The following is a 25888-nucleotide window of genomic DNA, read 5'->3' on the forward strand; positions in this document are numbered from 1 at the left end:
TCTGGAGGCTGCAGGGGAGACAGGAAAGATAGCCTGGTGAGCCTAACACCAGAACCCCATGCCCTGGTGCAGCCACAGGAAGTGACTGGGGCTCTGGAAACTGAGTGAGGCAAGGTGAGGAGGCCAGGCCCAGAATGTGGCACAGTGGGGAGGCAGGAAGGGGTTCTAGAAGGCTCAGCACATTCCGGAGATGGTAGATACGGCAGCCGGATCCTACAAAAGACCCGTGAGATTCCCAGGGGTGGAAGACAAGAATTGCTGCGGTGGGTCTTGCAGTGAGGAGCCAGGAAAGGCTGAGTGAAGACCTATAATGGCCCTAGGACTCTTGTTTAGTATCTTCTTGGGCAAAAGAAACTGGAGAGTCAGACTAGTGCAAACATGCCAACCTAAGTGGTATGTACCAATGTTACAAGCATAGGCATGGCCTGCCCAGAAAAAGGTTGGGATCTTGGTTGCTAACAGACATCTTACCCACAGTATTGTCTGCCTAACAAATACCATGTAGAGAAACCCTGTGGGCTTGGGATTCTAGGTCAGGAGTTGGACATAGAAAAGGGGCTTTGCTTTATAGGGAAACAAGCAAAAGGATTATCTCTAGCATTCCTTAGGCCAGCTATGCAAACTGCCACCTGCCAAGAGGAAATACCATCTGCGAGGCAGGTACAGCAGTTAACCAGAGCACAGGGTGAAGAGGAGATGGTGGGAGGTTTCATCTAGCTTGGGCCAGTAGCTTCCTTCTGCTTTGTATCAAGGAGTAGGTACCCAGATTTGGCCAAGGTCTCCCCAGTCTGGGCTGTGAGTGAGCCCAGAGAAACATCTCTGAGGTCTGTTTGACCATCCCAGTCTGGACTAAAGGCTTCCAGCAACCCAGGAGTAAACAAAGTTCACTTCTTCTATCTACCTATAGATACTTCGAAAAGGAGGGCATGATAGTAAAATATCTCTGCCTCTGCTTTCAAGCTAGCATTATAATGAGCCTTGCTAGCTGTTTAAGCACTGAGGTTATTTCCTAATCCTTAGATTTCTGTAACACATAGTCTTGGGGCTAAAATATCATCCTTTTCTTATTGTAAAATAATCCTTTGTTGTAAAAGCAATGAGTCAGGAAGCCTGACTCATGAATAGGAGCAAAAGGAGGTAATATGCTCCCCTTGGGACATAAAGTGTTTGTCTACTGGTGGCAGATCCCACCTCCACGTGAGCCACCGAATCTCCAAGGATAAAAGAAATACAGATGACCCCTGAACAAAGTGGGGGTTAGGAGCATATAGCAAAAACTTGCGTGTAACTTTTGACTCCCCCAAAACTTAATAGCCCACTGTTGAAGGGAAGCTTTCAATTAACATATATTTTGTATGCTATATGTACTATATACTGTATTCTTACAATAAAGTAAGCTAGAGAAAAAAAAATACTAAGAAAATCATTTACAGTATTTGTTGGAAAAAATCCACATATAAGTGGACCTACGCAGTTCAAATTCATGTTGTTCAATGGTCAACTGGATTTACTTTTTATCTGCTCCCTCCCCAGACAGGCTATGCCCATGGTCAGCCAGGTCAGATCAGTCCATAGGGTCCCCTGGGCCCGGATGCCAGGGGAAGATATTTATCAAGGCACAGTCACTCCACAAGCCCCTTGGAGTTCAGATAACAGCATATGGCCTTAAGGTCATCTGTCCATATTGGAGCACATCCCTAGCTTTATAAAATCATACAAGTTACCTTTGAACAGAGTTGGGAGGCAATGTTAATGAAATATGCCTACTAAGTGCCAGAGAGAATGGTTTGTCTTGTAGTACTAGCCCAGGTTTGCGGACAATGAAGACAGAGCACTTCCCTAAGGCTCTTTGCCAGGGCAGCCTGACCATCTGTGCTTTATGTGCAGAAAAAGCAGAGCGACACTGAGAGGGAAAATGCCAAGGAGCCAAGGTACACTAGGGTGGCAATAATGTGATGGGCAGGAGCTGACTATATATAGCCCATACCTGTGGCTTTGACCATGACTTCCAAACATGTATCTGAGGACCAGGTAGCTTTCCTTAGTTAGCTCCTGGGCTTGTTTTCTCCTATATTTTCTATTTCAAAGACAGGTACCACAAACCTTCCCAATATCTCCAGCTAGAAACCTAGGAGTCATCCTAGATACCTCCTTTTCCAACTCAGGCCCCACATCTAATCTGTCATCAGATCCTAACCTTCATAAATCTTCTTTCATCTACCTGAGGTGCATACTGAGGGTGGGCCCATTTCACTCTGCTGGGGTACAGTGCCTGGAAAGCAACAGGGGCCTCTCAAAGCTGGACTCGAGACTCCTGGTGCAGCAGTCCAACACACACATTCCTCCCTCCAGCGACCTGGCCTCCCGTCCTGTGCAGCACCCAGCTCAGCTGTTTGCTAAGACAACAGCTTTGGTATGCTCTGTTGTCTCCGCTCCCTGTGGACGGGCAGTGCGCTCAGCAGGCGCAACTGTGCTGGGACACCGAGTTATTTTCTTCTGTCTGATTTCTACTTGCTGGGATGGCTCAGGAAGCGCAGGTCTTCTGACAACAATGAGCATTTTATCACCACTGTAGGATATTCAGAAGTTATTCTGGGTCTCCAGGCACCATAGCTAGTATGATTAAAAAGTGCTGCTTCCAGAGTTGCCAGATAGTAGGACAGTGCAAGGTTGAATCTAACCTATAGGATGGGTGGATTTTTCTAAATGTTACCAAGGAGGTGTGAAAAACCCCAGTGTATGTAGTGGTGGTAGGGAGGGGGTGATTAAGGGAGAAGGTTCTATTGGGCCATACTTTGCACTCATGAGACAGGAGGAACAAGATCTTGATCCAGAGGCCAGGAACACCTATTCATCCACTGCTATTACTTGGATGGCCAGGGCAGATTTAAGGCCAGCTCAGGACAGGTGTTGCCATGGCAATTTGTCATCATTAAGAGACAAACTCTGGAAGAATCTGCCGATCAAATATGATAAAAATAAAAGACGTCAAAGTTTTCCCTGGAGTAATTTTGTTTGTTTTAGCTTTTAGAATGGTAGGTAGGAGCATGAAGAAGTCTGTTGCATCTAAACAGAATTTAAAAGGCATGCAAACGGGAAGTAAAGCATATTGCTTACCTTGCGAACACTGGTCAAGACATTTAGGAAAGAGAAATCTAGGGGGGAAAAAAGAGAAATATTTTAAAACCATTAATGTCAGAGTTGTCATTGATTATTTCCCACAAAAATGTCAATGTCACTGATATCCAAGATGACTTGCTCAGTGGGGCACGCGGCAGGGAGTACTGAGCATTAAGGATAGCCATGGTTATGCAAGAGGTTTTCAGAGCTTTGAACCAAAGCTCCTTAAGCCACGATCCCCACAGAAGTCCCTACGTCGCCCACTTTTGGTTAAATGTTGAAGAGGGGATCCAGGGGCATGGCCAGTCTAGACTATAGAGATACTGTCCTTATAGTAAAGAGGGACTCTCAAGGGAAAATGAGAACTGCATTTACCTAACTCTGCCAGGGCCTTCAGTACCAAAACTGCCATGCTTCGCCTCATGTGCACACTAGCATGCCGGTTCCCCTTTGATTCCATTCTGAGCTTTAATAGTGAGTAAGAAGCAGGAAACTGACTGACTGAATCACAAAGGAAGCAGGTGAGGGTGACTGATCCAAAGCGTGAGTTAGTTAATAACTGTAGCTCTGAAGGAAGCTCCAAAGAAAAACTCATACTCTCAGTGTTTTCAATCTCCCAAAAGATCATCGTGCTTTTCTCAGGGAAGAAAGAACACTAATGAGAACAGCTGGCTCTTATCAAGTTCTTACAATGGGGCTGGGCATTGTGCAAGCAGTTCACGTCCATGATACAATCTTGTTCTGTCCTCACATCTACCCTGTGCCTTGGGGACTTAAAAGCTGAGAAGAGTGGGATTTAAATGGTTAAGCAGTCTAAGCACTTTGCCCGAGACCTCACATGAAGTTAGGAAGTCGGAGGGCTTATGCAGTGACCTGGGTCTTTTTGGTACCACAGAGCTCCTGTGTTTTCTTTCCCTGCAAGTGAGATGCTTCCTGTAGCCAAACTTCTGAATCATTGCTGGTTTAAGTGGCAACTCTTAATGCTGTTCAAAACACTGGGGGAATTTCTTTCCTGCAATTTCTTTGGTGGTAGCAAGTCTCCATCCTTCTATCTGATTTCTGAAAACAGCCAGACACACACCACATGGAACCAAATTTGGTGGACGCCTGAGCTAGAGGAGTACCCCTTTTTGAGCTGTGGATCTAGTCTCTTGTCTGACTCCCTCATGGTTTCTGAAGAATTCCAAGGAGGAACCCTGAGCCAAGGTTAAGAGCTGTGGAACAACCACACCAGAGGATCCCAAGAACAGAACTCACTGACTTCATCACTCTCACAGTCCACCAAATAGCCAGCCACACAGCAAACATATTCTTAGAAAGTGTGTCCCCATCAAGTTCCTGTGACTTTAGAATACACGCCTTTGCAGGCTCTTCTTAGCCCGGTTTCTCACAGTAGCCCACAGCACTTCACACCAGAGGCATCTTAGACAAGGTTGAGCAAAGTTCCCCTCAAGGTATATTATCTAATCACAGGTTGGATGCTCATGTTTTAAACCTCCGATGGGATAGGGTCATCAAGCTGCTCCCTTTAAGCACCTGCAAAGAAAATATTCAGAACACATGGCCTTGCATACATGTGATTCCCTAGAACTGGAATGTAATTTCTCATATCGTGGCATCTTTGGTATCCCAGTCCTTCAAATTCATATGGTGGTTTTCTTTCCTAATCCAACTAGGAGTTATCACTGCTTCTTTATAATTCATATAAAATTGCATTAATCTTTTATTATGGCACTTTCTACCCCATATCATGATTGTGTACATGCCGTTAGTGTGACATTTGGAAAACTATTTAACTTCTCTGAGTAGCTCCCTCATGGTAAAACATAATAATGATGCTTGCCTTAAAGGGATTTTCAGGATTAAGAGGAGTAAAGCATCACAGTGCCAGACAAATAGTGCGAAGTAAATGTTGGCTCACTTCTTTCCTTTTCTACAAATTATCCCCCCTACTAAACTGTAAAATAAAATAGTGCCTGGCACAGGAGACTTAAACAGAGCAGACAAGTTCTGCACCAAAAATACTGAAATAATGGATATACTATACTGGTTACCGACCAGCTCTTCATGTGAATAACAAAAATGGCTGTAATTATAATATATTTCTAAGCCTTACACAGGTATGGTATTATGCATTTTGCAGTATGCCAACCAAGTACATGATTTATACAAAAGTTTAGTCAACCAATAAATGATACTGACATAATCTATTCCAATTCCTACGTGCATATCTACAAAAATGTAGACACCATAACAGCAGAGACCTGGGCTAACTTGTTCCTTGCTGCCCCCTCAATGATTAGAATGGTCCCGGCACACAGCAGATGCCCAACAGAAACTCACTGAACGAAACCTACTAGAATCAAGACATCAATCAAATCTCACATAGACTCATTTTAAAGCTAAAACTGAGCCCACCTCCTAGATTGAAGAAGCCATACTAATGCCCATGTCACAGAAAGGAAAAACAAGCACTACTATGCTCCACTCCCACCTGTTTTTTTCCCCCCAAACATGATCTAGAGGCAATGAAGCAAGTTTTATTTTTGCTAAGGTATCCACTTAAAAAAAAAAAAAAAACCCCAAAAAACTGAAATTAGAATTTTAAAAACTTAATTGTCAAAAAATATTTTTTTATTGTAAAAATAATATACAATTTATAGCTAACATCAAGCTTAATGGTTAAAGACTAGATGCTCTCCCTTTCAGATAAGGAACAACACAGGCTGAATGCCCTCGCCACTTGTACCCAACATTATACTGGAGGTTCTAGTCAGGGCAATTAAGCAAGAAAAAGAAATAAGAGGCATCCAGATGGAAAAGAAAAACTATCTATTCATTCATCACATGCTGTTGTATATGTTGTATATAGAAAATCCTAAGAAGTCCATTAAAAAAAAAATCCAAAAACAAGAAACAAAACCCAAAACTAATAGAACTAAGAAATGAGTTCAGCAAGGCTGCAGGATATAAGATCAATATACAAAAATCAAATTGCGTGTCTATACACTAGCAATGAAAAACTCCAAAATGAAATTAAGAAAACAATTCCATTTATAATAATATCAGAAAGAGTAAAATACTTAGGAATAAATTAAACAAAGGAAGCACAAGCCTTGCACACTGAAAATCACAAAACATTGCTGACAGAAACTAACGACCTAAATAAATGGAAAGATATATCCATGTTCATGGATTGAAAGACTGCCTATTTTTAATATGGCAATAATCCCCAAATGGTTCAATAAAGTCAATGCAATCTCTATCAAAATGTGAGCTTTTTTGCAGAAAATGACAAGCTGATCCTAAAATTTATATGGAAATGCAAGGGACTCAGAATAGCCATAACAATTTAGAAAAATAAGAATGAAGTTGAAAGACTCTTACTTCTCAATTTCACAACTTACTGAAAGGTACAGTAATCAAAACAGTGTGATACAGGCATAAAGACAGACATATAGATCAATGGAATATAACTGAGAATCCAGGAATAAACCTACATATTTATAGTCAACTGGTTTTGACTGTTAGTTCTATTAGTTTCAACTGGTTAGTCAATGCTAAGACAATTTAATGGGGAAAGAATAAGTCTTTTCAACAAATGGTATTGGGAAAACTGGATATCCAGTTGCAAAATAATGAAGCTGGACTCCTATCTCACACATTGTACAAAATGAACTCAAAATGGAAAATAGGCCTAAATCTAAGAGTTAAAACTATTAAAACACTTAGAAGAAAATGCAGGGGTAAATCTCTGTGACCTTGAATTAGGCAATGGTTTCTTAGATATGAAAAAATATGAAGTCCAAAAATAAACTGGACTTCATTAAAATAAAAATCTTGTGATTCAAAGAATAACATCAAGAAAAAACGATAACTGATGGGAGAAAAATTTCCGCAAATCAAATACCTGATAAAGAACTTGGATTCAGAATATATAAAGAAGTCTTCAAACTCAATAAAAAAGACAAATAACCCAATTTAAAAATGGGCAAAGGATTTCACTAGATATTTCTCCAAAGAAGATACACAGACAGCCAATAAGCAAATGAAAAAATTCTCAGTATCATTAGTATTAGGGAAATGCAAATCAAAACCACAAGGAGATACCACTCCACACTAGGATGGCTAAAATAAAAAATACACACAATAACAAGTATTGGTGAAGATGTGGAGAAACGAACACTCATACATTGCTGGTGGGAAGGTAAATGGTGCAGTGGCTATGGGTAACAGTCTGCAGCTCCTCAAAAAGTTAAAGGTACAGTTATCACGATTCAGTAATTCTATCACTAGGTATATATCTAAGAGACTGGAAACATATGACCACATGAAAACTTGTACACAAATGTTCATAGCAGTATCATTTATAATAGACGAAAGGTGTAAACAACTCAAATGTCTATCAACTGATGAATGGATAAGATGTGATATATTCATACAATAAAATATTTGGCCATAAAAGGAATGAAGTACAGAAACATGGATGAACCCTGAAAACATTATGCTAAGTGAAAGAAGCCAGACACAAAAGACCACATATTATATGCTTCCATTTATATGAAATGTCCAGAATAAGCAAATCTGCAGAAACAGAAAGTAGACAAGTAGTTGCCAACGGTTGGGAGGAGGAAGGAATGGGGAGAGACTGTAAAAAAATTATATTGTATGTGAATTATATTTCAATAACATTATATTTTTACAAAGCAATAATACATACATATTATAAAATATCAAATGGTTTCCCCATCATCCAATACTGGTCCCCAAGAAAGTGGCCATTTCCCAGGAGAAACCACTATTAAATTTGGTATGTTTCCTTCTAGATATTCCTATGAATATACAAATAAACATTTAAAAAAATACATATTGTTTTGGGCAATTTGCTTTTCTCACTTCACAAAACATGGTGGGCATTTTTTTATGTTAGTACATAAAAACTGACTTGATTTTTAAAATGCCTGCATAGTATTCCATTAGATGGATATCCCCAAATTTAACCAGGCTCTAATTAGCACTTGGAATCCAGTCCATAAATAGCATTTGGATTATTTCCAGTTCATTGAGATTATAAAGTGTTGTTTTGAACACTACAGAACACAGGTCACATTTCGGACTGCCCAGTCTCTTCTAAATGCCCACCCTAGGCTTGGACTTAGGCAGCCCATGCCTCTTGCCAACTGCAGAAAAGGGCTTTTCCAGCCTTTCTTGCAATCTGGTACAGGCATGTGATCTAAGTTCTACCAACCAGATGTACCACAAGACTCCCACTGGCAGTGAGCAAGGTGAGTGAAGGAATTTATGGTAAGCAGACCCCATTTCTGGTGAAGGAAGTGGCAGCCCTACAAGGTTTGAGCGTTGCTCTTAGCTTTGACTGAGATTTTCATTTCCATAGTGATTTTATTATTATCTTTATTTTCTTTCCAGGCCTCTAGCAGTTCATTTTCCATCTGCTTTTATTCGCTAAACTCCTTTTTGCCTCTGATCTTTTCTATTTAGCAGTTTTATTGAGGTATAACTTGCATATCATAAAAGTCATTAATTTAAATGTACAATTCAATGATGTTTTCAGAGTAAATTTAGAGTTGTGCTACCACCCCAGAGTTCAATTTTAGAACACTTCTATCACCCCAAGAAGATCCCCCCTGCCCATTTCCCCAAGCCTTTTATATCAATTCCTTGAGCTTTACCCATCCCATCCTGTTAGTTCCTCTTAATTATTTTTCGACAGTGAAGAAGAGTATTTGGGCTAATTCTTCTGAAGTATAACCTCCATCTGTTGTTTGCTTATTACTATGTTTTCCTACATTTTTTATGGTGGTATCTATCTATGGTAGTATCTAGTCCCGTGTTACACTTCCTTCTGCTTTAATTCATCTTTAAATAGAAACTTGACAAAAAGAAGAGACACGAATGGTACAAAGAGTGGCACGTAAGAGTCACGGTCTGACGTACCAGGGTGATGTTCAGCATTCACTACAGTAACCTAACCTACGACAGAAGGAAAACAGACCACCTGGCCTTTACTATGGGAGAGCAGAACCCAGGTCTCAGCTAAAGAGAAGACAGAATGATGAAGACATTTATTGGGATCAGTCAGGGTGATCAGGGACGTAACCTCTAGTGTAATTTCTATGAGAAATCTAAAAATATCAACTTGGGATTCAAATAGGAAGGGAGTTTTTACAGATGAAGGTCTAAGGATAGGTCAATCATTTACCAGGAGATAATAACATGGACTAACCAGAAAAACCACATGATTACAGACCTGGGAATATTCCACTGGGCTAAAAGGAGAGGCTCTAAGAAGAGACAATGTAATGCTTGAAACTCTCCCCACTCAGGAATGCTTTCATGATGAAATAGGTACTTTGAGACACCACTGGGGCAGTGTAAACTGTAAAACCTACTCAAAAAGCAATTTGGAAATGTGAATAAAGAGTAATAAAACTGATCCTACACTTAAATAATATCTCTTTGAGGAACCTATTCTAAGAAAATTATCTAAAATTTGAGAAATTCATGTGGATAAAGATGTTCTCACAGCATTACTTATAATAGCAAAAAGTTTGAGACAATCTATGTGACTAACAGGGAAGAAACTGGTAAGACAATTATGTCCATCCACACAATGATTATATAATTAATCAAAATGTAAGTACCACTGTGATATGGGAACATATATATGTTCACTTACATAATATGTTTATATGTGAATGTAAAAAGAAGGATATCAAATTATATGTACACCACAACTATAAAAACACATGCACACAAAAAGACTGGGAAAGAATTTAAAAAATTTATAATAGGGGGCCGGCCCGGTGGCTCAGGCGGTTGGAGCTCCGTGCTCCTAACGCCGAAGGCTGCCGGTTTGATTCCCACATGGGCCAGTGGGCTCTCAACCAAAAGGTTGCTGGTTCGACTCCTCGAATCCCACAAAGAATGGTGGGCTCTGCCCCCTGCAACTAAGATTGAACATGGCACCTTGAGCTGAGTTGCCGCTCAGCTCCCAGATGGCTCAGTTGGTTGGAGTGCGGGCTCTCAACCACAAAATTGCCGGTTCAACTCCTCGACTACCTCAAGGGATGGTGGGCTGTGTTAGTTGCCTCTGCAACTAGCAACGGCAACTGGACCTAGAGCTGAGCTGCGCCCTCCGCAACTAAGATTGAAACGACAACAATTTGACTTGGAAAAAGTGCTGGAAGTACACACTGTTTCCCAATAAAGTCCTGTTCCCCTTCCCCAATTTAAAAAAAAATCTTAAAAAAAAATTATAATAGTTACATTTCTGTTAGTAGTGAGAATGAATGTTGTCATGAACTGAGGTAAGATGGCAGTAAGACAGCATAACCAAATGAAAAACTATCTGTAAGACAGTCCAAGAGCCTTGGGACACAGGCCCTTCCCCTGCAGTAAAAACGAACAGAAAAGGCTGCCATGGACATTTCTTTCTGGAAGAAGCTGTTTCAAGTTCCACTACCCCAGATGAACAACTTTTCCATACACAAAGAAAAGTGGTGAGAGGCTGCCAGCCCAAAGGGGGTCTCCTGAGAACCTGGCACTAATCAAGTAACAACAGGTAGACTGACGCATTCCGAGAAAAACAAACATAAAGATGTGTCTCCCAGTGGATGACAGAAAATCGCTTTCTGTACATTAAACACACTGTGTCCTATGGGCTGGATGTGGTCCTAAGTCCGTACCTGTGCTCCATGTAGCAGCTCAGGGGCTCCACACACACCGTGATGGCACCAATGGTGAAGGAGGACTTGACATTTGAGTCTGGATGGGTTTGCAGGGCCTGGACAACATCAATAACATCTGTGTAACTGGAGAAGAAAAAGGAAAGATAAGTTCACTGATTGGGGCACGGAGAGGGGAACACTGAGTGGCTGAGTGAGCAGGGGTGGAAGGAAGATCAAAGGAGGAGACTGTGATTCCTTGGGCATCACACTATTTCATGAGATAGAGCCCCTAGAGCCCACAGTATTTCTGCACTCCCAAGTTCCATTAGTCCTCATAAATATGCAAGAGTGAGAGGAAGAACACCCCCTCCCCCCCAACCTGGGGGTAAAAGGAAGCCTGCACAGGTGACTCGGGGGTTCTGAAGGTGGGACTCCGTGTTCTTAAGCCTCTTTTCTAATCAAGTTAGGAGCTCCTGCACCGGCCTTTTTTTTTTTTAATAGCTCTTTCCTTTCTTTCCACCTCACAGAACATGTAGGCAAGAGAGAAAGGGCAGTCATCAGGTCCCTCTCCAAGTCAGCAGACACATGTTAAATACTGCTTGCATTCGTATCTCCTGCCTGGAACTCCCTCCAAACTCCAGATATTTCCACTTAGAACTTACTATGTTCATGATCTGACTCCCCCCATGCCTGCTCCTCCCGAGGCCTTGTCCTTCTCAGCAGAGGAGACTCCTTCAGCTGCTAGGCCGAAAAGATTTATTTGGAGTCATCACTGACCTCATTTTTTCTCAATCTTCAAAATATAACTAGAATGAGATCACTGCTCACACTCCCATGTTACTATTGGGTCTAAACTATTACATCTCTTGCCTGGGTCACGTTCCCCCCGCCTCCCACCTCCTTACTGGTCTGTCTGCTTCTGTCCTTGCCTCTCCCCAACCTGTTTTCAATACAGAAGCCAGAGAAATTGTGCTAATCCCATCGTGCTAAGCCACTGAGTGAGTGGCTTCCCCCTCACTTTGTGTGAAAGCCAAAGCCCTTACAATGATCCAACAGCCCTCTGTGACCTGACCTCCGCACTGCAGAAAAGAGTTTCATCTCCTACTATTCCTTCCCTTACCATCCAGCCACTTTGGCCTCCTGGCTATTCCCTGAACATTCCAGGCATACTTCCACTGTGCACTCTTTGTCTCCTCTCCAGTGATGCTCTTTTCCTTAGATGTCTGCCAGGATTGCTGTCTCACTCACTTATAAGGGAGCTGTCCTCTGGCTTGATACAGCAACCCTCCCTCTGGCACAACCTGCCCAAGTCCCAATTTTTCTCCAAAGCACATACTTTGTATTTTCTCCTTTATTTGTTTACAGTCTGTCTTTCCAATTAAAATGCAAGGCAGTTGTTGAGTGGTGTAATCTATGGTGTCTAAAGCCGGGTAGATAAATGAACTGGACGTTCAACCCCGGGTAGACTCATGGCTACTCCAAGAAGGGATGTGCCCTTTCACTCTGTGGAGAACACTTTCCCAATTGGACTCAGCCTATCACCAAAAGGTCAGTTCCTATGGAGGGAAGGCAAAGCTGATGGGTAGCCTTGCAGATCACATGGGCCTGGGTGGCTGGGGGATAGGTATAGCCTGCCAGAGCCATTTCCTGAGTTGCTACACACAAAACGCATCTGTAAAACTGGGCACTTGGCTTTATCCTTGATTACAATTTTAGCACTCCTCCCCACAGGTGTGCCTCAGTCCTGACAAACCAGAAGTGATTCAGTGAAGAACATGGTGTGTGAAGGTCTAGAGCTCCCCTACGAGGGTCTGGCAGCCCGGGAGCCTTTAGAGTGAGCCCGCTGCTCACTGGCTTCTCTCGAAGGCTTCTCCTCCTGCCTGGGCTTCTGTGTACATGACCACGTGGGGTTCTTTCCACTGGTTCTCAGTGTCTGGGTGGGCCTGCCTGCCAGGAGAGCCCCCCACGCTGCCCACATCGCCAGGCCCTTCTGCACACACGGACTGATGCTTGTACCCTGCCCCGAATCTCTTCGAGGTTGTGTTTAATGGATTTAACTCTCATGGTTAAATGCCCTAGTCTTGCTCCTCTGTATTAGCGTTCCCTGATTCCAAAAAAAAAATAAAGTGTCTGGGAGCTTTTTATGGTCAGTGTTTGGTATAAACCTGTAGACTCATTTCTTGAGGCTGTAAAGAACTGAAAGATTTACAAGCCAATCCTGCAGATTTTGGTTATTTTAATACAATAGGTCTACCCTTAGAGAGGGTGGCTGGGGAATTCCCAGGTTTTCAGAGCATTCATTCTTATTTATTTGTTTATTTACTTATTTATTAAGTGTGTTTTTCCAGGACCCATCAGCTCCAAGTCAAGTAGTTGTTTCAATCTAGTTGTGGAGGGCGCAGCTCACAGTGGCCCACGTGGGGATCGAACCAGCAACCTTGTTGTTAAGAGCACCGCGCTCTAACCAATTGAGCTAACTGGCTGCCCTGATCTTCATTTATTTTAATGAAAGATGATTAGACTGAAAACAGGCCCCAGACTCCCTGGTGAGGCCAGTGCATCTATATGACGCATCTGGGCACTGCAGCCCGGACCCTGTGGCAGGAGAGGAGGTCCTTGGTGCCAGCCACTCTGCTTATTAAGGGGGTCCTGCTGGACCCACCCTCCCTAGCCCCTGCCCTACAGTAATTGTCCTGGGTGTGGCCTCCAAGCAGAAGGAGGCAGCCCTCACCACAGAAGCAGACCACTACAGCTGTCACTATGGCTAAACTGCCCAAATGCATGATGAAGGCAAAAAGCTGGCTCTTCATGTTTGCCTCTTTCTTGTCAGTACTCTCTTTATTAAAAATAAAAACAAAACAAAAGCCGCAGGACTTGAACTTTCTTTACTCTGAAATAAGACACTCAATTCAAGTGTCCTTTGGGCTCTGTTTTATGTTTGCAATTTAAGCCTACAATTTGGGCACATGTTTTACATTAATTCAATTTTTGTTTTGAGAGAGATACTTTGTTTTAAATGTAGATAATTTAAAGAATAATTTTATAACATTCCAAGGTGTAAACGAATACAGCTCCTCAAATTCCGTAAAGCTAATTTTCAGGAGTTCCGATTTCCCCAGTTGTACTTATTTGTGTTGTACGTATTAAGTTCTGCACGATTCTGTCACCTGTGTAGATCCCTATGTTCACCCCAGCCAGGGTACTGAACAGGTCTATCACTACAAAGACTCTCCGTGTTGCCCTTTTGTAACCACACCCACCTCCCTCGAGCCCCTCACTCTCATCCCTAACTCCTGACAACCACTATTCTGTCCCACCTTTAAACGTTTTTATCATTTCAAAAATACATTAACTTTTAAAACAATGACAAATAGTTCCGTTTGATGTTCAAGCTCAATACCACTGCTCCTCAATGACTTAACCCACTGCTGCAGTTGAGTGGCACCAGCCTACTCTAGGAGCAAAAGAAAACTCTGCCTTAGCCACAGGTTTCTCCCAAAGAATCCTATAAATGAAGATAAAAGGAACATTCAAATAATAAAGTATCAACTGAGAAGCTTCTGGGTTCTCCCTTCACCAGCAATCTCAATACTGGGCTCGAAGGTCCAGCCCCAAGCAGATGGACATGCAAAAAGGAGGCTGCCACGTGTTCCCTGCTGAGCCTCGGGACAATGGGCCCAGCCTATTAGGACAGTGTCTTAGTGAGAGCCACAGCACTTAGCTGATACCCTGGCTCAAGGCCCTCAGGAAATCTGAGGTCCCTGGCATCCTGGGCAAAGGCTGGGGCTGAGAGTATGAGAGTGGGCTGGCCACACACTGTCGCTGCAGTCCAGAGTGGCCAGGACAGCTCACACTTTTGCAGACTTGTAGAGTCAGAGACAAGGAGTCAGAGATACTCTCTGAAGTGACTGAAGATGGCAATGACCTCAGCCTCACAATGTTAAGCTGCCAAATTTGACTCCAGGTCCACACCCCCAATGACTCTCAACTCTGACAGGGGCCAATCCATTCTTTTGACCATTAGCGGCGATGGGCAACTAAAAGAAAATGTGGTTTCAGACCCAGACTCTTGCTCTGTGGCTTCCACAACCTCAGCCCACAGTAGGACAAAGAGGCTGACTGAAGGGAAGCCCAGGGCAGGGGTGAGAACAAGGCCTGAAGAAGAGGAACAATGGCCAGGTGGGGTGCCCAGTCCTGCCCACCTCCTGCCTCGGCTCACTGGCCCAGCTTTCCTCCAGTTCTCACCACCACACACAGGGGACCAAACATGGCTTTGGATCTGGGCCTGTTCTTTACTGGAAACAATTAGCCAATTGCAGATACTAATTATTATGAACACAAAAAAACACAGCATAGCACAAAAGCACTTTGTGGGATCTGCCAATAGAGTATTTATTACCAACCATAGTGACACAGGTGAAGAGCATAGCCCATGTTTTCCTGACCCGGCATGTTCTACTCTGGGTTGGGGCCGGAAGGGTGATGGGCCTGCACAGGGCTCCTCCCTGGAAGGCCTTAGAACGGGTCAAGGGGAGCTCCTTGCAGCCAGGACCCCAGAACAGTGATACACACTTTCAAACCTGTCCTCCCAGGAAGCTCCTTGCTCAAACGGACTATTCAAGCTCCTCACAGGGTCCCAGGAAATCCTCCTAAACCAGCCACCCCAGGGATGGTGGGGCTTGAGATTGCAGAGTGTGGGGGCTGTCTCTGCAATTCCACAGGAGGAGGGCTTAAACAGATGAAGCTCCCTTGCCTAGAAGGTGAAGGAAGAGGCTTAGGGACCACTATTGTAAGAATTATCAAAGACTCTTGCCCAGAAAACTTCCTCTCTAATTCCCCATCTTTTGGGGATATTATGATATTTAAGCCAAACTTGAAACTTGTGTGCAAGCCACAGCAGCCACTCTAGGCCACGGGGTGGCAACAAGAGTCCTGGCTCCTAAAAGGCCTCTCTGTGCAGCGCTGACACTGCTCATGCACGTGTGGAGTTTGTTCTGTGCCCCAGGTTGGCCACACATGAAATAACAGTAATGGCAAGGTCACGACCCTACCCCACTGTCCCCCAGAAGACTTCCAGTGCTCACCCTTGTAATACCACCAGCATTCTGGCCTTCTTGCGGATGTAGGCTGACTGGCGGGCAGAGTGGTTCCGTTGGGCCTCCAGGGCACTGGAAAGGTACTTCTGGAAATGGGCAGCATGAAAACATTCGGAGCTATCCATGATTTGGCGGTATACCATCCACCTGGAAACAGCAAGTGTAATCTCAGCATGGGGGCCACTTGATGGCCTGTCCCTGTAAACTCAACTAGTGGATTCAAATGTGACCAGTACTCCCACATTCTGCCCAGTGGGTCCATACAGGAGAGAGCAATCTTGGTACCAAAGACACAGGCTGAGGGCACGGCTGGGTGGGGAGGCCCATATTTTGAAACCACAACCCTTAGAGCTTTTGACCGGAAATGCCTTGCCACAGGGAAAAAGGTCAATAGACTTGACCAATAGACTTCAGAGTTGAGAAAGACTCTTGACCGGGCAGTCACTACAATGGGCAGTCACTACTGAGTCTGGTGCTCAGTAAAACTCTTGCTCAAAATAAGAAATGGGCAGGGTGAAGAATTCAGACTGTTTACAGAACAAAAGCAATGGAAATGCAGGAGAAACTGGTTAACTATTTAGTACTTATAAAGAAGGTCCAATATTTCCCTAGCATCTCTCCAAAACTCACCTCCCACCCGAAACTCTAGGCGACTGCAGTCTTCTCAAATTCCTCTGTGGCCTCCTGCGGGATGCCTTACTTTGAGGCAGACCGACTAGATGTTAAATGCCCTGCTCAGTCAGGAGAATTGTTTATTAACCTGCCAGGCAGGTGGAAGTGATGGATGAATGATTTCCCCACTTTCACCTGAGCCCACGTGTCCCAGCTGCAGCTGAACTCATGCAGGCCCCCTGTGGTCAGGGATGGATCGCATCATCACTCACCAGCTCCCAAGTTCTAACCAGCGTGGTCCTGAATCGCCCTGCTGACAGGCCTTGGCCTGTGCTGGTCCTGCTGCTATTGTGCTCTTCCAAGGTAGCTAAGGGGTCACTTCCTCATTTCCCGAGGGCTTTGCTCAAATGCATCTTCTCAGTGAGATCTCCTCTGAGCACCCAATTTAAAGGTGGAATCCCTGCTCTCCTCTGGCCCAACCCCACAACTCCCCGGCCAGCCCAGCACTCCCTATAGCTTTCTCTGCTTTATTTTCTCCACAGCACTTTGCTTAACATTCCTATTTTCCTTACCTGGTTAATTGTCTTCCCACACTAGAATGTAAGCTCCACGAGGGCACAGAATTTCTAGTGTGTTTTGTTCATTTGTACTCTACACTTAGAATAATGCCTGGCATACGCGAAGTGCTCAGTACAAATGTGTCAAATGAATGGATGGGTGATGTGTGCTGATACCACTTATACAAAAGGTCAGTATCTGGCGAAGGTTTCCCAGTGCCTCGGCAGGCCCAGGCACAGAATCCCTTTCCCCAAAGCAAAGGCAGCAGCCATACTAACCTGCCATATTCCTTATGCAGAGTGACCAGAAAAGCACAGAGCTCGCTAGCATGACAGCCCGGGAGGCCAGTTACAATGCTGATAATGACCTACATGAAAGAAAAGCGATGTGGGTTTGTGATTCAACTGGGAGGGAGCGCTGTGTGAGAGATTAAGAGAACGGACTTCCAGAGCCAGCAACTCCTGTCTGGAGGCAGAGGGATGGCTGAAGAGAATCTAAAGGGCTGCCTCCATGTTCCTGGATTGAAGGACAACACAAGGAGGTAGGAAGGACCAGCAGGCAGGAAGAGGGAGACGCAGACTGGTTTGAGAGGCTGTCTGCAGCCAAGGCCAGCTCCTGTCTCCTCCATGTTCTAGGAATCTATCCTGAGGGAGGGACACTGTCCCCTCACAAGCTGCTGCAATCACACCTTTCCAAGCATTTCCACCCATCATGAGACGGGCTATCTCACTAGTTCTCAGTTTGAACTCACTAGCTATGGGACCTTGAACTAACAACAGAACCTACCTAGAGGGGTAGGTGTGATGATTAACTGAGTTAATACACGTAAAGTGCTTAGAACATGGTCTGGCGCATAGCAAACACATCTTAAATTTTGTATTACTATTATAATTTTCACGGAGCAGATTGTGACTAGATCAATTAAAATACAATGGAAAATACTGGGCAGAAAGTAGGTCTGGACAAAAATGCTATGGGCTCAGTTGACGTGATCATTTCAGGAGACAAGTGGCGGTGGGGAAGTTTCTGTCTGGCTGCCGTACCCTCCAAGCCACATAGCCTGAGCTAAGGAAACAAACTGGTGTAGGAAGCATTTCTGAGTGTTGATGGGGAAAAGAGGAGCCCGGCTGGACTGCCGTAACCTCAGTACACAACCACATGGAAACAGGGCCCTCTGCAGGCAGATATTGCAAAGCAACGTGAAGAAATTCACTGACAAAGAAGGTGTCACGCAGGGAGGAAAGGAACCATGCAATGCTGAAGGATGTAGATATAAATGACATAGCATGGCAAGGGCCTTTTTAAGTGTGTGTTTTATCACAATACACAAGACTCACTGGGACAGGCCTGGTCACAGATTACTTAGACTAAAGCTCAGCTTGGTGGCATCCATGATTTGAGATGGTCACATCAGCAGAGAGACAGCTGTGGATTCCTCTCCTTTTGTAGGAAGCAGAAGCTCTCCCTCCTCCCCTCTGACCAGGCCCCTACTCCGTATCCCTTTCTGCTCCTGTGGGCAGTACTCCATGTAACTGACGTTTTTGTTTAACCTCCTCCCATCCACATTTCCCCGTGTTGGTGCCTATTCCTCTGTGCCCAGGCCTCTGTTTACAGCACACATATTTACAGCCAGAAACCTTCTTAGTTGAAGGCCAGTTCTACGGCACCTTTTAAACAAAATGTAACAGCTAGGCATTTTCATTTTTAAACTCTTGCCTAAGGGAAAAATGAAGCTTCTGATTGCTTAATGTTTCTATTTTCTTTTGCAGTGGAGTGTCTTCTAGATTGGCATAGAAATAAATGCCCTCTTTGAGTATATAAAGACATATGGTTCCAAAGAAATGGTGGGAGGGGTTAAGAGGAGACGAGTGTGAGGCAGGAGCAGATTAAAATCCACTCTTGGGAAGACAATGTTCATAAAGCCTCTCCTTACCCTGGTGATGGCAGCAAGGCCCAACAAACAAGGCCCATCCCTTTGTTAAGCTCAATGTGTCACCACTGCCAGCTAAGCCCTTGTCACAACCAGAAAGAGATGACAACATGAGAGCACTGAGCAAAGAGTTTGAAAGGCCTGGAGAAGCAAGGGAAGGCACGGCGAGATGCCAGGGTTTTCCCACTGCCATGGGGCTTGGCTGGGGTTAATCTGGACGCCTGTCCATTGTCACTGTGCAGAGCACGTTTCCTACGTATCGTTACATCAGTGTCCAAGGAGGTGGAGAGCCTTATAAAAGGGACTCTGCCTGAGCTCTTTTTGTTGACTGACACAGAAGACGCAAAGACAGGCTATCAGGATTCTCTTCCCATGAACTCCCAGCACACTTGGTGAGCGGCTGTACCTTGTCATTTCCTACTCGGTGAGTAGGGTTGATTTCAGTTTGCTGCAACAGGACAGGGAGATGGGTCCTCACCACAGGCTCCCGACTAACGCTGCTGACAGCGAAATGCTGGAGAAACCTAGAAAAACCAAGACCACGCTATCATGTTACTCTCACCAGCCTTGCCTGACTGTGCGCTTTAACATGAGAAACTCCTTAATTGCTGAAAAAGAAATCTTAGATTCTCTCTAGAGAACAAAATTGTATATGGTGTGTCACTACGACCTTTTACAATGATCTTTAAGAAGCTATAAAGAAAAAGGAACTTAGAAAGGACAACACTGAAGTTTCTCACGTTTCAAAAGCCAGAACACGAAACATCTATCAACAGAAAAGCAGAGCTCACCAGTCCAGATCTGGGAGTTTAGCTGAGAGGAGCTTTAGAGGACTCCATTTCTCCCCGGCAGAATGGCTCAGGACACTGAATAGCTTCTGTGCATTGGAGTGTCTGGAATATCAAAAGCTCAGAGATTAGAACTCCATCTTCCTACAGCACACATACATTACATAACTTATTCTGATACCTTCAAGCCAGCATCCCATGACAGAGTCAACACATCTAAAACAAGCATCTCACGGACTTAAACAAAATGGGGTGTCAGTGCACGACACCTAGTGTGCCCACACAGGAAGCTTGGCCTGAAACCCTTCGTCATATGGGTTTCTGATTCTTGGTGGATTTCATCTTCCTTGACTTCTATTTCCCTAAGGGTACTTGCTACCTGCAAGTTGGCAGCACTGAAATGACTGTGTCGGCCCTTTTTTTAGAAGCCAAGACCCCTGTGTTACATAACTCAGTCATCCTGCAGAGAGAACAGACTCACACAGCTTAGGGGAGCAAGCATAAACAGTGAAGGCAGCCACTTACAATCTCTTTTGTTCCACAGATAATCCATCTTCCTGGATCACTTTTAAAGACAGCCCTGAGTTAGCCTGCTGTTGCCAGAGGGAGAAGACCTAAACAAAACAGAATTTGAGCAAAGAACACTTTAAAACCAACAACAGGATATGGAACCCACATGGGGATTTGATGGTTGTTGAAAATCTAGACTGTCAGTACAGAGACAAACCATCATAACAAACAAGTTTGTTTCAAAAATAGAGCCCTGAAGCAATTTTGTTCTGTATTTTTCAGAACTAAAATTTCTTTCAGGGTTCCTCTCCCAGGGATTCTGCTCCTTGAGAGGCCAGGAAGCACGGAGGAAGGTGTCAGGTAACACTGTTCTGGCAGAAGGGGAATGTTCTCTGGTGAAAGGGCCAGACAGGAGGAGTAGTTCAAGCAACTCCTGCCTGGAGGCAGAGGGATGGCTGAAGAGAATCTAAAGGGCTGCCTCCATGTTCCTGGATTGAAGGACAAGCATAAGGAGGTAGGAAGGACCAGCAGGCAGGAAGAGGGAGACACAGACTGGCTTGAGATGCCATCTGCAGCCAAGGCCAGCTCCTGTCTCCTCCATGTTCTAGGAATCTATTCTCAGGGAGGGACACTGTCCCCTCACAAGCTGCTGCAATCACACCTTTCCAAGCATTTCCACCCATCATGAGGCTGGCCATCTGTTTGGACTTTGGCTACTGCTTGGTCTCTAAGTGGGTTGTATAATTCTCAGTAAGCTCCCTTACTCATGCAATCTGTGCTGAGTGCCTATAATATACAGTCTGCCAGGTGGGACCATCCACTAAGGCAGGGCCTGTGAACATGGGGAGGGAGAGCTTGGAGTGGGGTAGAGAGCTCTGATCCAGTAGGTAGGGCCCAACAATTCAACACAGGAGCTACAAGGAAAGTGAGTCTAATTAGGATTTAAAGGGACAAAGAAGAACTTTCTTAGAAGATGAAAAGCCTTTTGTTCAGTCCCTTTAGGTTCTCACTTTTGAATGGCAACAGTGAGACCCAAGGGATTAGAAGCAGCCACTTCTCATAACTCTCCCTTTCATTACCTCACTGTTAACGCTGAGAAGCCGCCTTAGTATCTAAACTGCTAAAAAAAAAAATAAAGAAAATACTTTTGCTGACTACTGTTTGATGTTACCTCTGAGTAAAATGCTTGGTATATCTTTGATTTGGGGAAAAGGGCAATCATCAGAAAATTGCTTGATCCATGAAAATGAACTGGAAGATGAGGAAGTAACGAGTTTCTGAAGTCTATCAGAAGGGCAGCAACAATACTGGAGGAATCCTAAAGAGAAGAAGAGGGAGCGTCAGTGAGAAAAGCCATTTGCATGATACCAATCCTCACAACTACTGTCAGACACATGATGAATTTCAGTGAAATTATTTTCATATTATGTAGTTTACTGGGGTTGAATTATAGATGTGCTTTCCAATATGTGAAACACAGGAAGTACACGGATCTTTTCTTCTAAACTAAAAATATCTCCACATTCTTTCTAGAGTGTTAACCCCGTTATCAGATATATGATTTGTAAATATCTTCTCCCATTCTGTGGGTTGTTTTCATTTTCTTGCTAGTGTTCCTTGATGAACAGTTTTTAATTTTGATGAAGTCCAATTTATATATTTCTTCTTTTGTTGTCTTTCTTTTTGGTGTCATATCTAAGAAATCATTACCTAACCAAGGTCACAAGGATTTACTCCTAAGTTTTCTTCTAAGAGTTTGTTTTGGCTCTTACTTTTAGGCCTATGCTCTATTTTTAGTTGTATATGGCATAACATAAGGGTCTAACTTCATTATTTTGCATGTGAATATCCAGATGTCCTAGCACCATTTGTTGAAAAGATTGTCCTTTCCTCACTGAATGATATTGGTACCCTTGTTGAAATCATTTAACCATATATGCAAAGGTTTACTTCTGGGCTCTCTATTATATTCCGTTGGCCTGTATGTCTGACCTTATGCCAATGCCACACTGTTGTTTGATTACTGTAGCTTTGTAGTAAGTTTTGAAATCAGGAAGTGTTAGTCCTCTAACTTTGTTCTTTTTAAAGATTATTTTGGCTATTCAGGGGTCCTCTGGGATACTATACGTATTTCAAGATGGGTTTTTCTATTTTTGCAAAAAATACTGTTGGGATTTTGATAGGAATTGCATTGAATTTGTAGATTGCTTTGCGTAGTATTGTCATCTTAACAATATTAGTCTCTAATCCATAAACATGGGATATCTTACCATTTATTTAAGTCTTCTTTAATTTCTTTTAGCAATGTTTTATAGTTTTCAGTGTACAAGTCTTTCACCTCTTTGGTTAAATTTATTCCTAAGTATTTTATTCTTTTTGATGCTATTGTAAATGGAATTTTTTTCTTAATATCTTTTTCAAATCGGTCATTGCTAGGGTATAGAAATACGATTTTTGTGTTTTATATCCTGTAACTTTTGTGAATTCATTTATTAATTCTAACAGGTTTTTTCTTTTGTGGAATCTAGATATGTGGGTTTTCTACACATAAGATCATGTAATCTGTGAACAGAGATAATTTTACTTTTTCCTTTCCAATTTAGATTAATTTCTTTTTCTTGACTAACTGCTTTGGCTAGAACTTCCAACACTATGTTGAATAGAAGTGGCAAAAGCAAGCATCCTTGTCTTATTCCCGATCTTAGGAGAAAAGGTTTTTTTTAACATTTAATTTTTCATTATAAAAGCAGTATGTCCATTAATTAAAAATTTGAAAAAAAAATACAAAAATAGTATAGGGAAGGTTTTAAAAAGAAATTTAAAGTCCAACCACCTAAACCCAACTACAGCTAACATTTTAGTACTTGACTTGCCTTTTTTTGGCATTGGGAAATCATATTTATTTTTATATTTCCATATTTTGCTTTTAAAACTTACTGGTAGCATCTGCCATGTTGTTGTAAACTATCTGTAAACATTTGTAAAGACTGCATCCCATCCCCCTGTAAGCCAACCCTATGGCTGGACATTCATACCTATTCCATTTCTCCTCTACCAATAGTACCTTTTATCTACTCTTTGCTAATTTACTATTACACATGGCAGTGCAAGGCCGTTTCTGATATGCTTCCATCTACAGGCACATCTCGGAGATATTGTGGGTTCAGTTCCAGACCAGCACAACAAAGCGAGTATTGCAATAAAGTGAGTTGTAATCTTTTTGCTGGTGGAGGGTCTTGCCTTCAGTTCGTAAAAAAGGTAACATCTGTGAAGCATAGTAAGACAAGGTATGCCTGTACATGTTAACTACCCTCAGATCCTCCGAACACCTCTGACCTGGGATGGGACTGTTCATGTTAATAAATATAGAGCTCTTCATAGAAAAGAAATATTAACTCATTTTTTTAATCACCAAAAATGTTCTTCTCAGCTTAGTTTCTGTTTTTTAATTCTTTTTGAGATACTTTATAGAGTTCTAAATGATTAGTCTGATAAATTTTATGCTATATCCATAGGATGGAATACTACTCAGAAACAAAGCAATTCAAAGGAACTATTGATACATACAACATGGATGAATCTAAAGATCATTACGCTGAGTGAAAAAATGCCAGACTCAAAAGGGTACAGAATGTACAATGAATGTCCATTTATACAATATATAAAAATTCAGAAAACGCAAACTAATCTACAGTCACAGAAAACTAATCAGTGGTTGCCTGAAGCCAGAAGAGAGGGAAAGATGAACTGCAAAAGGACATTAGAAAACTTTTTGGGGGTGTTGATTCTTCTGTATCTTGATTGCGATGGTTTCATGAGTGTATACATCTGTCAAAACTTTCAGTGGATAGTTAATTGTATTTGAAGTATACTGCAATAAATTATCAGCAAAAATTTTAAAAATCCGTAAGTGGTCAAATTTGACATGCTTTTCTTATAACATTTCTAAGCTAGAGAGTTTTCCCATTCCTAGAGGTTTAATAAATAATCAATTAAAAAAATATTCTTCCTTCTACTTGTTAAGTTTTAAAATATTTAATTTTAATCTATCGGAAGTTTATTTTAATTTTTGACGTGAGGTAAGACTCCTTCGCCCCCTCCCCCCACCAAATGAGCTAACTTATAGTCCCAGTAACTTGAATGATTCATTCTTTCTCCTCCGACGCTGGGAGACCTAACTTAATATCAAAGCTTTTATCTAGAGGGCCATCCACTCTGACTCAGTGGGCTGCCTGCATTTCCGAACATGCTTTAAGGCAGCAGGTTCCATGTGGGGGAGAGAATTCTTTCAAAAACTGCACACAGATTTCATTTTCTGACCTTCTGCCGAAACCATCTCATCTAGTCTGTCCTGGCTCCCAAACAAGCTGGTTTCGAGGCTAAGGTTGAGTGTCACATTGAGAAACAAGCTGTGCTCTGGCCAGGGGGTACAGGCTAAAGGAAACTCCCAACTACCCTCTTCCTCCAGGGGAAAGGGGAAGTGTTGATGCAGACTGGTGAAGTTAAAGGATGGTTCTGGGGTGGAACTTTCTGCAGCTGGAGGTTAAGTCTGCATGACAGGGTAGGGCTAAGTCCTTATGGAGAAAGTTAGCCATTTCTCTCCCTCTCTGGTTCACTTAAAATTCTTTCCCATACTAATATGTGGGTGGAGCCCCATGAATGTTCCAGGAAGCAGCTTCTTTCCAGATCTCAAGTGGGTGAGCTTTGTGTCCCTGGGCAGGAGGCCACCTGTCAGGAGACACTGGAGGCCTTCTTCAGCCTACTTTCTGATCCTCTCTGGGATGAGTTAATTGCCCACGAGTAGTTGCTGGCCCTCCTGACCCAGAAACCCTTTCTAGTTAAGCTCCTTACAGAGCAGTGAGATTGACAAGGCCCCCTGCCTCAAGGGCAGTGCTGACTCCTGAATCCTGCCCCATGGTAGTGGAGTGGGGACAGGGAGTTATTTGGCTTTCCCCTCAGGAGGGTATCTCTCTGAACACTAAAGCTATGCACTGGTAAAACACCTACCCCATCATAGAATGAAATGGAATTCACGTGATCCTTGGAAATGATGATACTTCCATGGTGACGGTGAGAAAACAGAAGGCCACTAGAGAAGAAATACACTTTCCCTGAAAGGAAAACAGAACTGGTCAGAGCTGGAGGGCTGGATCCTGGGGGCCAGATTCCAGTGTCCTTCTTGCAGGTACCAGGGCATGCCAGAGTGGTAACTAGAGACCAATATATATAGCGCTGAAGTTACATGATGTTTATGCTGAGCTCTGTGCTCTGGGGAAGTCCTAGGGCCTCAGAGGAAAATCAAGCATCAGATACACTTTTTGCAGAAGAATTAGAAAAAAACAAATGAGAAAGTTATCAGTTGATGGGGAGATGCAAAATTCACATGCACATATGGATGTCTTTCAGGAAAACACACTAAAAAAAGACTTTGGGTACGTGTGCTCCATTACTGAGTTTCTAGGTGCTCCTTTCTCCTATGCTGGCAGAAGCTGGCTCACCTCTAAAGAGACCGTTATCCCTAACTTAAGGAGCACTAGGGTCTCAGGGGAAAGACTGGTGAAGGGAACCTAAGGGTCCCTCTGTCCA

General features: G+C 43.1%; 1 protein-coding gene across 2 annotated transcripts in view; it reads right to left on the bottom strand.

The window, feature by feature from the left end:
* DNAAF9 (dynein axonemal assembly factor 9) overlaps nt 1–25888 on the bottom strand; it is a 119034-nt gene that overhangs the window by 20303 nt on the left and 72843 nt on the right. For both annotated transcript variants that reach the window (XM_033094545.1, XM_033094544.1), the window contains exons 21-29: nt 25310–25413; nt 21474–21620; nt 20318–20406; nt 19796–19897; nt 19411–19528; nt 17353–17441; nt 15893–16051; nt 10827–10952; nt 3118–3155 (exon numbers count right to left, since the gene is read on the bottom strand). In XM_033094545.1, coding sequence (XP_032950436.1) covers nt 3118–3155; nt 10827–10952; nt 15893–16051; nt 17353–17441; nt 19411–19528; nt 19796–19897; nt 20318–20406; nt 21474–21620; nt 25310–25413 — 972 coding nt within the window. The remainder of the gene's footprint in view (nt 1–3117; nt 3156–10826; nt 10953–15892; nt 16052–17352; nt 17442–19410; nt 19529–19795; nt 19898–20317; nt 20407–21473; nt 21621–25309; nt 25414–25888) is intronic.

This window comes from Rhinolophus ferrumequinum, chromosome 23, assembly GCF_004115265.2.
Source record: "Rhinolophus ferrumequinum isolate MPI-CBG mRhiFer1 chromosome 23, mRhiFer1_v1.p, whole genome shotgun sequence".
NCBI classification, from domain to species: domain Eukaryota; kingdom Metazoa; phylum Chordata; class Mammalia; order Chiroptera; family Rhinolophidae; genus Rhinolophus; species Rhinolophus ferrumequinum.